Source organism: Aethalodelphis obliquidens, unplaced genomic scaffold, assembly GCF_003676395.1.
Source record: "Aethalodelphis obliquidens isolate GAN/ISIS:26980383/991018 unplaced genomic scaffold, ASM367639v1 scaffold119, whole genome shotgun sequence".
Lineage (NCBI taxonomy): Eukaryota > Metazoa > Chordata > Mammalia > Artiodactyla > Delphinidae > Aethalodelphis > Aethalodelphis obliquidens.
This window is the reverse complement of record NW_020838063.1, coordinates 186126-200482: the sequence shown is the minus strand read 5'-3', so window position 1 is coordinate 200482 and position 14357 is coordinate 186126. Positions and strand designations below refer to the sequence as shown.

Genomic DNA, 14357 nt, shown 5'->3' with positions numbered 1-14357 from the left:
AAGCACAACCTTCTGAGACTGAACCAGGAAGAAATAGAAAATATAAATAAGCCAGACACAAGCACTGAAATTGAAACTGTGATTAAGAATCTTCCAAGAAACAAAAGCCAAGGACCAGATGGCTTCACAGGTGAATTCTAGCAAACATTCAGAGAAGAGCTAACATGTATCTTTCTCAAACTCTTCCAAAATATAGTAGAGGGAGGAATACTCCCAAACTCATTCCACGAGGCCACCATCACCCTGATAAAAAAAACCAGACAAAGATGGCACAAAAACAGAAAACTACAGGTCAATATCACTGATGAATATAGATGCAAAAATCCTCAACAAAATACTAGCAAACAGAATCCAACAGCACATTAAAGGGATCATACACTGTGATCAAGTGGAGTTTATCCAAGGGATGCAAGGATTCTTCAATATATGCAAATCAATCAATGTGATACACCATATTAACAAACTGAAGTATAAGAACCATATGATAATCTCAATAGATGCAGAAAAAGCTTTTGACAAAATTCAACACCCATTCATGATAAAAACCGTCCAGAAAGTAGGCATACATGGAATGTATCTCAATATAATAGAGGCCATATATGAAAAACCCACAGCCAACATTGTTCTCAATGGTGAAAAAATGAAACCATTTCCTCTAAGATGAGGAAGAAGACAAGGTTGCCCACACGCAACACTATTATTCAACATAGTTTCAGAAGTTTTAGTGACAGAAACAAGAGAAGAAAAGAAATAAAAGGAATCCAAATCAGAAAAGAAGTAAAACTTTCACTGTTAGCAGATGACATGACACTATATATAGAGAATCCTAAATATGCTACAAAAAACTACTAGAGCTAATCAATGAATTTGGTGAAGTAGCAGGATACAAAATTAATGCACAGAAATGTCTTGCATTCCTATACACTAATGATGAAAAATCTGAAAGAGAAATTAAGGAAACACTCCCATTTATCATTGCAACAAAACAAATAAAATACCTGAGAATAAAGCTACTTAAGGAGACAAAAGACTTATATGCAGAAAACTATAAGACAGTGATAAAAGAAACTAAAGATGATACAAATAGATGGAGAGATACACCATGTTCTTGGATTGGAAGAATCAACATTGTGAAAATGACTCTACTACCCAAAGCAATCTACAGATTCAATGCAATTGCTATCAAACTACCAGTGGCATTTTTCACAAAACAAAAACAAAAAAACTGCACAATTTGCATGGAAACACAAAAGACCCCAAATAGCTAAAGCAATCTTGAGAAAGGAACACAGAGCTGGAGGATTCAGGCTCCCTGACTTCAGACTATACTACAAAGCTAGAGTAATCAAGACACTATGGGACTGTCACAAAAAACAGAAATATAGGTCAAAGGACCAGGATAGAAAGCGCAGAGATAAACCCACCTACATATGGTCACCTTATCTTTGATAAAGGAGGCAAGAATATAAAATGGAAAAAAGACAGCCTCTTCAATAAGTGGTGCTGGGAAAACTAGACAGCTACATGTAAAAGAATGAAATTAGAACACTTCCTAACATCATACACAAAAATAAAGTCGAAATGGATTAAAGCCCTAAATGTAAGACCAGACACTATAAAACTCTTAGAGGAAAACATAGGCAGAACACTCTATGACATAAATCACAGCAAGATCCTTTTTGACTCACCTCCTAGAGAAATGGAAATAAAAATAAACAAATGGGACCTAATGAAACATAAAAGCTTTTGCACAGCAAAGGAAACCATAAAGAGGCCAAAAGACAACCTTCAGAATGGGAGAAAATATTTGCAAAGGAAGAAAATGACAAAGGATTAATCTCCAAAGTTTACAAGCAGCTCATGCAATTGAATATCAGTAAAACAAAGAACTCAATCCAAAAATGGGCAGAAGACCTAAACAGACATTTATCCAAGGAAGATGTACAGATTACCAACAAACACATGAAAGAATGCTCAACATCACTAATCATTAGAGAAATGCAAATCAAAACTACAATGAGGTATCACCTCACACCAATCAGAATGGCCACACCAATCAGAATGGCCAGCATCAAAAAAATCTACAAACAATAAATGCTGGAGAGGGTGTGGAGTAAAGGCAACCCTCTTGCACTGTTGGTGAGAATGTAAATTGACAGAGCCACTATGGAGAACAATATGGAGGTTCCTTAAAAATCTAAAAATAGAACTACCATACGACCAAGAAATCCCACTACGGTCATATACCCTGAGAAAACCGTAATTCAGAAAGAGCCATGTACCACAATGTTCACTGCAGCTCTATTTACAATAGCCAGGACATGGAAGCAACCTAAATGTCCATCAACATATGAACGGATAAAGAAGATGTGGCACATATATACAATAGAATAATATTCAGCCATAAAAAGAAACAAAATTGAGTTATTTGTAATGAGGTGGATGGACCTATAGTCTGTCATACAGAGGGAAGTAAGTCAGAAAGAGAAAAACAAATATGCTAACAGATATTTATGGAATTTGAAAGAAAAAAAGGTTCTGAAGAACCTAAGGGTAGGACAGGAATAAACACACAGACATAGAGAATTGACGTGAGGACATGGAGAGGGGTAAGGGTAAGCTGGGACGAAGTGAGAGTGGCATGGACATATATACTCTACAAAATATAGCCAGTGGGAAGCACACGCATAGCAGAGGGAGATCAGCTCTGTGCTTTGTGACCACCTAGAAGGGTGGGATAGGGAGGGTGGGAGGGAGACACAAGAGAGAGGGGATATAGGGATATATGTATACATATAGCTGATTCACTCTGTTACTCAGCAGAAAGTAACACAACGTTGTAAAGCATTTATACTCCAATAAAGATGTTAAAAAAATATCCTTGATGTAAAAAGCTCTTCCAAGTATGCTATTATTTTCTAGAAAGGAAGATGTTGAGATATATAAGAACAAAATGTACCTTTACAATAACTTTATAGGTAGAAATGAATGTATAATCTACCCTGAAATTCCTACACTTGCTTAACTGAGAAAACAATGTATATTATAAGCAAGTAAATTAAAACAAATAGACTCAAATGCAAGCCAGACAGGTAAAGAAGGGGGAAACATGATTAATCTTTTCTTAAAATGCCTACTAGGTTCGTAATATGCACATCTTGAGGACCTTTAAAATCCTAGTCAGGGTAGAAGTGTCGACATTTTAGGTAGGACTTACTCTATAAGACTGATAAACTATCTCTAATTTATCACCTTTTAGTGGTATCCAAAATATATCGTTCCTAAGAGACAGTGACAAAATATTATAATGGCACAGACCTGATATTAGCATATTAATTCTAATCACTCCTCTAAGAATGGATCAAACAAATTAAAAAATGAATATGCAAAAGAAGTCCAAGATGGAATAGATCAGGAATGGCTCTACGTAAATTCCTAAAGCCAGTGTCTCAGAATGCAGAACATTTGAAAGAGAAAAAGTTCTCTACCCATCCCCTTACCTAGATGTAGGCTTTGGATAAGTTGGTCATAAAAAGAGAAATAAATGCAGTTTCCCTTTCAACTCAGAAGGCTACACGTGTGAAAGGTGCCAAAGGAGCTATTTCAGCCCTCATTTGGGGGACTTACACACATATTTGAACTGGAAAGAATCCACATCATCTCTTCTCATTCCTGTTAATTATGACTCTAAGGAGCCACCTCACCCTGCTGAGTGACAGCTCATCAATCCAGTATCTAGTGGATATTCAAAATGTAATTACTGGAGAAGGACCTTCAAGATGACAAGGAGTATGACATGGAGATCACCTTCCTCCCCACAAGTACATCAAAAATACATCTACATGTGGAAAAACTCCTACAGTACACCTACTGAAGGCTGGTAAAAGACCTCAGACTTCCCAAAAGGGAAGAAACTCCCCATGCACCTGGTTATGTGGCTGACAGGATCTTGGTGCTCCGGCCAGGTGCCAGGCTTGAGTGTCTGAGGTGGGAGAGCCAAGTTCAGGACACTGGACCACCAGAGTCATCCTGGCCCCACATAATATCAATCGGCGAGAGCTCTCCCAGAGACCTGCATCTCAATGCTAAGACCCAAACCCACTCAACGACCAGCAAGCTCCAATGCTGGACACCCCATGCCAAACAACTAGCAAGACAGGAACACAACCCCACCCATTAGCAGAGAGGCTGCCTAAAATCATAATAAGGTCACAGACACCCCAAAGCACACAACTGGATGCTGTCCTGCCCACCAGAAAGACAAGATCCAGCCTCATACATCAGAACACAGGCACCAGCCCCTCTACCAGGCAGCCTACAAAAACCACTGAACCAACATTACCCAATGGGGGCAGACACCAAAAACAACACGAACTACAAACCAGCAGCCTGCAAAAAGAGGATGCCAAAAACAGTTAGTTCAGCAAAATGAGAAGACAGAGAAATACGCAATAGATGAAGGAACAAGGCAAAGATCCACCAGACCAAACAAATGAAGAGGAAATAGGCAGTCTACCTGAAAACCTATTCAGAGTAATGATAGTAAAGATGATCCAAAACCTTGGAAACAGAATGGAGAAAATAAAAGAAACGTTTAACATAGAATAACTCAAGAGCAAACAATGATGACCAACATGATAAATGAAATAAAAAATTCTCTAGAAGGAATCAATAGGAGAACAACTGAGGCAGAAGAGTGGATAAGTGACCTGGAAGATAAAAACGTGGAAATAACTACTACAGAGCAGAATACAGAAAAAGGAATGAAGAGAATTGATGGCAGTCTCAGAGACTTCTGGGAAAACATTAAGCACACCAACATTCAAATTATAGGGTTTTCAGAAGAAAAAGAGAAAAAGAAAGAGACTGAGAAAATATTTGAAGAGATTTTAGTTGAAAACTTCCCTAATACGGGAAAGGAAATAGTCAATCAAGTGTAGGAAATGCAGAGTCCTATACAGGATAAATCCAAGGAGAAACATGCCAAGACACATATTAATCAAACTATCAAGAATGAAATACAAACAAAAAGTGTTAAAAGCAGTAAGGGAAAAGCAGCAAATTATATACAAGGGAATTCCCATAAGGTTAACAGCTGATCTTTCAGCAGAAACTCTGCAAGCCAGAAGGAAGTGGCAGGACATATTTAAAAGGATGAAAGGGAAAAACCTACAAACAAGATTACTCTACCCAGCAAGGATCTCATTCACATTCGATGGAGAAATTAAAATCTTTACACACATGCAAAAGCTAAGAGAATTCAGCACCACCAAACCAACTTCACAGCAAACGTTAAAGGAACTTCTCTACGCAGAAAAGACAAGAGAAGGAAAACACCTACAATAACAAATTCAAAGCAATTAAGAAATGGTAAGAGGAACATAAATATCAATCAATACTTTAAGCAAAAATGGATTAAATGCTCCAACCAAATGACACAGATTGGCTGAATGGATACAAAAACAGGACGCGTATATATCCTGTCAACAAGAGACCCACTTCAGACCTAGGGACACATACAGACTGAAAGTGAGAGGATGGAAAAAAATATTCCATGCAAATGGAAATCAAAAGAAAGCTGGAATAGAAATTCTCATATCATACAAAATAGATTTTAAAATAAACACTATTACAACAAAGAAGGATACTACATAATGATCAAAGAATCAATCCTACAAAAAGATATAACAATTGCAAATATTTATTAGGCCAACATAGGAGTACATCAATGTATAAGGCAAATGCTTACAGCCTTAAAAGGGAAAATCGATAGTTACACAATAATAATAGAGGACTTTAACACCCCACTCTCACCAATGGAGACATTATCCAAAATGAAAATAAATAAGGAAACACAAGCTTTTAATGGCACATTAAGCAAGATGCATTTAATTCATATTTATAGGACATTCCATCCAAAAACAAGAGAATACACTTTCTTCTCAAGTGCTCAACGAACATTCTCCAGGATGAATCCTATCTTGAGTCACAATTCAAGCCTTGGTAAATTTAAGAAAACTGAAATCGTATCAACTATCTTTTCTGACCACAACTATGATATCTCTAGCTATGAGGCTAGATATCAATTACAGGAAAAAAAAACTGTAAAAAACACAAACACATGGAGGATAAACAATGTGCTACTAAATAACCAAGAGATCACTGAAGATATCAAAGAGGAGATCGAAAAATATTTAGATACTAATGACAATGAAAACACGATGATCCAAAACCTATGGGATGCAGCAAAAGCTGTTATAAGAGGGAAGTTTATACCTATACAATCCTACTTCAAGAAACAAGAAAAATCTCAAATAAACAACCTAACATTCCACCTAAAGCAATTAGAGAAAGAAAAACAAAAGAAACCCAAAGTTAGCAGAAAGAAAGAAACCATAAAAATAAGGTCAGAATAACTGAAAAAGAAACGAAGAATATGATAGCAAAGATCAATAAAACTAAAAGCTGGTTCTTTGAGAAGATAAACAAAATTGATAAACCATTAGCCACACTCACCAAGAAAAAGAGTGAGAAGGCTCAAATCAACAGAATTACAAATGAAAAAAAGTAACAACTGACACTGCAGAATTACAAAGGATCATGAGAAATTACTACAAGCAACTATATGCCAATAAAATGTACAACCTGGAAGAAATGGACAAATTCTTAGAAAACACAAACTTCTGATACTGAACCAGGAAGAAACAGAAAATATAAATAGATGAATCAGAAGCACTGAAATTGAGCCTGTGATTAAAAATCTTTCAGCAAAAAAAAGCCCACAACCGGATGGCTTCACAGGCGAATTATATCAAGCATTTAGAGAAGAGGTGACACCTATCCTTCTCAAACTCTTCCAAAATATAGCAGAGGGGGGAACATTCCCAAACTCATTCTACGAGGCCACCATCACCCTGATACCAAAACAAGACAAAGATGTCACAAAGAAAGAAAACTACAGGCAAATATAACTGATGAACATAGATGCAAAAATCCTCAACAAAATACCAACAAACAGAATCCAACAGCACATTAAAAGGACCATACACCATTATCAAGTGGGGTTTATACAAGGAATGCAAGGATTCTTCAGTATATGCAAATAAATCAATGTGATACACCATATTAACAAGCTGAAGCCTAAAAACCATATGACCATTTCAAAAGATGCAGAAAAAGCTTTTGACAAAATTCAACACCGATTTATGATAAAAGGCCTCCAGAAAGTAGACATAAAGGGAAGTTACCTCAACATAATAAAGGCCATATATGACAAACCCACAGACAACACTGTTCTCAATGGTGAAACTGAAACAATTTCCACAAAGATCAGGAACAAGACAAGTTTGCCCACTCTCACCACTATTATTCAATATAGTTTTGGAAGGTTTAGCCACAGCAATTTAGAGAAGGAAAAGAAGTAAAAGGAATTCAAATTGGAAAAGAATTAAAACTGTCACTGTTTGCAGATGACATGATACTATACATAGAGAATCCTAAAGATGCCACCAGAAAACTACTAGAGCTAATCAATGGATTTGGTAAAGTAGCAGGATAAAAAATTAATGCACAGAAATCTCTTGCACTCCTATACACTAATGATGAACAATCTGAAGAGAAACTAAGGAAACACTCCCCTTTACCATTGCAACAAAAAGAATAAAATACCTAGGAATAAACCTACCTAAGGAGACAAAAGACCTGTATGCAGAAAACTATAAGATACTGATAAAAGAACTAAAATATGATACAGATGGAGAGATATATCATGTTCTTGGATTGGAAGAATCAACATTGTAAAAATGACTATACTACCCAAAGCTATCTACAGATTCAATGCAATCCCCATCAAACTACCAATGGCATTTTTCACAGAAGTAGAACAAAAAATTTCACAATTTGTATGGAAACACAAAAGACCCTGAACAGCCAAAGCAATCTTGGGAAGGAAAAACGGAGCTGAAGGAATCAGGCTCCCTGGCTTCAGGCTATACTACAAAGCTACAGTAATCAAGACAGTATGGTACTAGCAGAGGAACAGAAATAGAGATCAATGGAACAGGATAGAAATCCCAGAGATAAACCCACACACATTTGGTCACCTTATCTTTGATAAAGGAGGCATGAATATACAAAGGAGAAAATACAGGATCTTCAATATGTTGTGCTCGGAAAACTGGACAGCTACATGTAAAAGAATGAAATTAGATCACTCCATGACACCATACGCAAGAATAAACTCAAAATGCATTAAATACCTAAGTGTAAGTCCAGACACTATAAAACTCTTACAGTAAAACAGGCAGAATACTCTATGACATAAATCACAGCAACATCCTTTTTGATCCACCTCCTAATGAAATTGAATTAAAAACAAAAATAAACAAATGGGACCTAATGAAATGTAAAAGCTTTTACACAGCAAAGTAAACCATAAACAAGATGAAAAGACAACCCTCAGAATGGAAGAAAATATTTGCAAACGGAGCAACTGACAAAGGATTAATCTCCAAAATATATAAGCAGCTCATGCAACTCAATATCAAACAAACAACCCAATCCAAAAATAGGCAGAAGACCTAAATAGACATTTTCTAAAGAATATATACAGATTGCCAACTAACACTTGAAAGGATGCTCAACATCACTAATTGTTAGAGTAATGCAACTCAAAACTGTAATGAGGTATCCCCTCACACCAGTCAGAATGGCCATCATCAAAAAATCTACAAACAATAAATGCTGGAGGGGGTGTGGAGAAAAGGGAACCCTCTTGCACTGTTGTTGGGACTCCAAATTGATACAGCCACTATGGTGAACAGTATGGAGGTTCCTTAAAAATCTAAAAATAGAACTACCATACGATGCAGCACTACTGAGCATATACCCTGAGAAACCCTTAATTCAAAAAGAGTCATATACCACAATGTTCATTGCAGCTCTATTTACAATAGCCCAGACACGGAAGCAACCTAAGCGTCCATCGACAGAGGAATGGATACAGAAGATGTGGCACATATATACAATGGAATATTACTCAGCCATAGAAAGAAATGAAATTCAGTTTTTTATAGTGAGGTGGATGGACCTAGAGTCTGTCATACAGAGTGAAGTAAGCCAGAAAGAGAGAAACAAATACCGTATGCTAACACATATTTATGGAATCTAAAAAAAAAAAAAGGTTCTGAAGAACCTAGAGGCAGGAGAGGAATAAAGACACAGACGTAGAGAATGGACTTGAGGCCACCAGGAGGGTGAAGGTTAAGCTGGGTTGAAATGAGAGAGTGGCATTGACTTACATATACTCCCAAATGTAAAACTGATTACATTTGATTACACTGATTACACATAGCATACATGTGCTATGTGGGAAGCAGCCGCATAGCACAGGGAGATCAGCTTGTGCTTTGTGACCACCTAGAGGGGTGGTATAGGGAGAATGGAAGGGAGATGCAAGAGGGAGGAGATATGGGGATATATGTATAAGTATAGCTGATTCACTTTGTTATAAAGCAGAAACTAACACACCATTGTAAAGCAATTATACTCCAATAAAGATATTAAAAGAAAACAAAACTGAAATGCCAGAAAGTCATTAAATTTACTGTCTTTTTATGATAGTAAAAAGCTGGAAATGAAGATTCAACAATTCAGAAATACCACTTAAACTCCCTATGCAGAAAAGTTATCATAGCAGGCCTGACTGCTGTCCTTGGAAAGGCCAACTTGCAAGGTTGCCCCTTGGCTGATGCCTGTGAGCTTGAATTTTGGAAAGGTTCCCTCCATTCCATAACTGATAAAAGTGACTCACTGTGCCTAAACTGTACAAACAATGTGGCTTATGCTAAATACTTGCTTTCCTTGTGAGCATCTAGAACTTTGGTATACACCAAGCAGAGTGCTTATGTGACCAGCCCCCAATAAAAATCCTGACACTGATTCTCCAATGAGCTTCTCTAATAAACAACACTTTTCACATGTTGTCACAAGTTGTTTCTAGAGGAGTTATAGCATGTCCTATGTGACTCCACTGGGAGAGGACTCTGAAGCTTGTGCCTGGTTTTCTCCAGACTTCACCCCTTTTCCCTTTGCTGATTTTGCTTTCTATCCTTTCACTGTAATAAATCACACTCACAGGTATGATTATATGCCAGGTCCTGAGAGTCCTCCTACTGAATCAATGCGCTTGAGGGATGGTCTTGGGGACCCCCCAACACATTCCCAAACTTCTATATTTGGCTCAGAGCTCTTTCTTGAGACCTAGACACAAATGCTTGATATCAAATACCTGATATGTCTTTAATCACCTTGTATTCAATCTAAAACTGAAGACACTGTCTGTCCTTCTTCTTGTGCTCCTTATCTTGCTAACATATCCATAACCACTTGGGTCACCTAAGCCAGAATCCAGGAAACCTGGGATGCATACTAAACTTCTCCCTCTTTCTCCCAACCACATTAATGTGTCACCAGGTTCTTTTAATTCTACCACCTAAATATATCTTAAAATCATCTCCTCCTCTCCATCCACAGTCATTGCCTTAGTTCAGGTTCTCATCACTTCTCATATCATTCTCCTGCATGCTTAGCTCCAGCAAACCAATTCTCCATACCAAAACCAATGTCATCTTTCTAAAATAAAAATATACTTACAGCCCTTTCCAGCTTAAAATAAATACTCTTGTGGTTGCTTTCTTCAGGATAATGTTCAAATTCTTCAGTCTAGCCATGAAGCCTTTCATGATCTGAGTTCACTTACTGACCTCTTTCCTTCTCTCCCTGCGTAAGTTAGGATAGAATTCCTTCTCCAGGCTATTACCCAATGAATAAGGCTGTTTCTGGCTTCCCAGTCTGAATTCCATATTCTTCATCTATGCTCCCTATGCTTTAGACTATGAGAACTCTGACTCGGTGTTTTGAGTGCACTAGTTATTTAATAAAAGCTTGTTGAATTGCTGAATATTGAATGAAAAGTAGAGATCATGAGTTGTTTTTTCCCTTTTTTAAAAAAATTGTTTGCTGGTATTCTTCTGTTTTAATTAAATGAACTAAAAGAAAGCAACAATGAAAAAATTACCTCATAGTTTCTGTTGGCGTCTGTTATGGTCCAGTACCTGTTGGGAAGTCCCAAACGCCCAAAGTCTGATATTGGGTCAATCAGCTTCAATCCATTTTCCCTCATGTCTTTTGAGGATTTTGGATTGTAAGAAAAAGCATACAGATCTTCATGTAATTCTAGAGAAGAAAGATAGGCATGAAAACAAAGTAATAATGAGTGAAACTTAATACCAAATAGTGCAAAAAAGCCTAGATTTTCTTCTCTCTAAGGGAATGTTTGTCAACAGCCCCTGAAAAGGACAATAGTTTGTGTACAAGGTTGCTTTTATTTGTATACAAGGCATAAGAATTGAAATATTGCTTCAGAGTCTTCTTTTAAAAATATTTAAATTTATATGATACCAATACAAAGCAGGAACATTCTCCCTGGTTTCCTGTGAATTGTTGGATAATGGACTGAACTCAAGCTTCCAGGTTTCACATGCTAAGAAAGTGGTCCTTACCATAAGTTTTTAACAGAACTTCAATGTTCCAATTGCACTGTTTGTTGTAACATACTGCAAAACATTAACAGTGTTCTTGCATTCTACTCTTCAGGTCAATACCTGATTCTGGCTGATAAATGGCCATTTCTTCTCTTCTTCCTGTCAACCCCACTTCCTCCCTTCACAAAGTTCAACATGTAATCAATAACTCATTTGACCAACTTATGTGGCAGTAACTTTTCCAGAGATGGATGGAGTCTTCCAGAGCCTTTTACAAAGTTTTGGGCCAGCTAACAGATAGCCTCTGTCAATAGAGCACCAGCAAATTCTGAGAAATTGTTCTAGGAAAAGGGTAGAAGAAAATGGGGAGGGAAATGTAATTTTAATCCACAGACTAGGACATTAGTCCACAGACTAAAATCAGAGGAAGCTGATGGGTTAGCAATCTGGAGTTGGGGCTGGAAGACGAGAGGGTGAGGCTGGAGGAAGCAGGGATAACTGCATTAAGGACTCTGATAAACTTCCCTAGTTTGCTAGTTGGAACTAAAAGTAGGGGTAGGAACAATAGGCCAAACATAAAGCTTGCAAGACAACAGTAAACAAATTTTGCTCCAAAGCAGTCTTACTTCCTGAAGTGTTGAAAAATTTACAAGTTGATACTTAAGAGGAAAGAGGGAAAGTGAAGGAAATAACAGCTGTTAAACATCTACTATATACCAAGTACAGAGTAAAAATGCACACATACATTTAAACCTCAAAACAACCACCACAGGGACCTTATACTATCATTATTTTTACAGGTGAGGAAGCTGAGTTCAAAGGTTATGTATATTGTCCAAATACCATGGAACTGTAATAGGCAAAGCCCAGATTCAAACTCTGCTCTATTTAACTCCATAACCAATGATCTTTCCATTATGCCATTCTGGGAGAAAAATTACAATGGTTTTAGATAAAAAATACTATCATAACGACCTGGCTGAGAAAGCTTTAACAGTGGAATGTAAACCTCATGGCACACAACGTCAGATTCTAAAACAAAGTGGGCCACCCGGAAGTTCTTACAGCGGAGGATCAGGGGACAACCCAGGCTAGTGATGGACGACTTCTCCACAGTGGCAATATGATGCAGTGCAATCTACAAAACAGAAAAGAACCAAAATAATTCACAGACATGCACTAGATCTATCACTCTCAGTGTGCCTGACTCTCAGTAACGGTAACAGCATGGCCAGAGATGTGATCACATCTACAGCCTACAACCATCCTTTGTAAGGTAAAACTGGGTTTCTTTTAAACAGAAGTAAATAGTGGTAAAGCAATGAAAAGCAAATTATGATATTATAAAACTTATCTCTCCTTAGGGATATAAGGTTAAGAGATTTACGGGGCAATTGTGGTGAACTGGCTCAGAACAAATGGCTTCTAGCACGCTGTGGTGGAGTTTAAAAATCATAGTAGAATGATTGTCAGAGAGGAAAATAGAACTTCCTTTTGTTCTAACAAATTACTAATTAAAATGATTAATAATTGGTATTGTGCTTTACTGCTCATGAGGTAGTCCATAATCATTAACTATTTAATCCCTGTAACAACACTTTTGACGTATAATCATCCCATTTCAGGAATGAAGAAACCAAAGCTCTGAGAAGTGAACTCTTCATCAGAGGCCACACAGCCAAAAAGTGGCACAAACAGGATTTGAACCATGGCAGTCTAACTTTGTTCAGGGTTATTTCTCTAGAAATTCTAAACTCTAGTCCTGGAATTAGGATTTAACTAGAAATATTACAGGGAAAATTTCTCTTCCACATTTTAGACTCTAGTGACAGTAAAGCAAAGAATGAAATGGGGGAAATTTTTACCTAAGTGACTAAGGGAATGAGTGGAGACTGTAAGACTAAGGACTAAAGGAACTATACATAAGCACCGTACTGCAGTTAATAAAGTTGTTTCCCATGGGAGTACAGGTTAATAATTCAGATGTTTTTAAAAAATGAAGGATTATTAAATTTTTAGTCTCATCATTCCTGCTCATGCTGATGCCAGCAAAAAAGAAATGCATGGAAAGGGAACTGGTACAAGAAACTGTATACAAATAATACAAGTCTCTCTTTATAATTTCAAAAAGCCATGGGATCATGGTTTTACATTTTAGTCTTTGATGTTCTCCTCCTATCTGTGTCTCTGATGTTTCCTACAACTAGAGCCTGAATGTACTCTTTTCATTCTCTGGACTCCCTGTCCTGTGCCTGGAATGGCCTTCCGATCATCATTGTCTTTTCTTTTCTTCCATCTCACACAGTCTATGCCCCAGCCCCCATTTATTTGGAAAATAAATCTCTTCCTGGAAATCTTTCAATCATATCCATCATCTAAGAATGGGTTAGATGTAGGGACTATTCACATATTCTGAGAAGGAATTTTCCATCTTAATTTCTGTCTTAACTATTCTGTCAAACTCAATTCCTGTTATGGCAGTTTTGAAGGGTCATAAAAACTACTGATAATGTAACAGGAATTAATGTATCAAATTTCAAGAAAATCAAAGCCCTGTTGATCAATATGGGAGACCTGTGTTTGGGTAGTAAAACAGTGATCATCGAGATCAGATGCCAGGCAAAAACTGGTGAATTGGAAAGAGGCAGAAAGTGAAGCAGACTAAGGATGGAAGGAGCTTCATTAATAGTACTAATTGGGTAAATATGCCTCCCTTGACATATAGAAATAATTAACATAAGTTCTTCCTTCCTGATCTAGTCCATTAGGTTTGAAATAATATCCAGTAGAAACAAATCTGGAGACATGCGCTGT

General features: G+C 37.2%; 1 protein-coding gene across 1 annotated transcript in view; it reads right to left on the bottom strand.

Moving 5' to 3' along the window:
• ASB12 (ankyrin repeat and SOCS box containing 12) overlaps positions 1-14357 on the bottom strand; it is a 332952-nt gene that overhangs the window by 221370 nt on the left and 97225 nt on the right. Inside the window, exons 3-4 of the mRNA XM_027098063.1 lie at positions 12519-12681; positions 11078-11235 (exon numbers count right to left, since the gene is read on the bottom strand). Of these exons, the coding sequence (XP_026953864.1) occupies positions 11078-11235; positions 12519-12681 (321 nt within the window). The remainder of the gene's footprint in view (positions 1-11077; positions 11236-12518; positions 12682-14357) is intronic.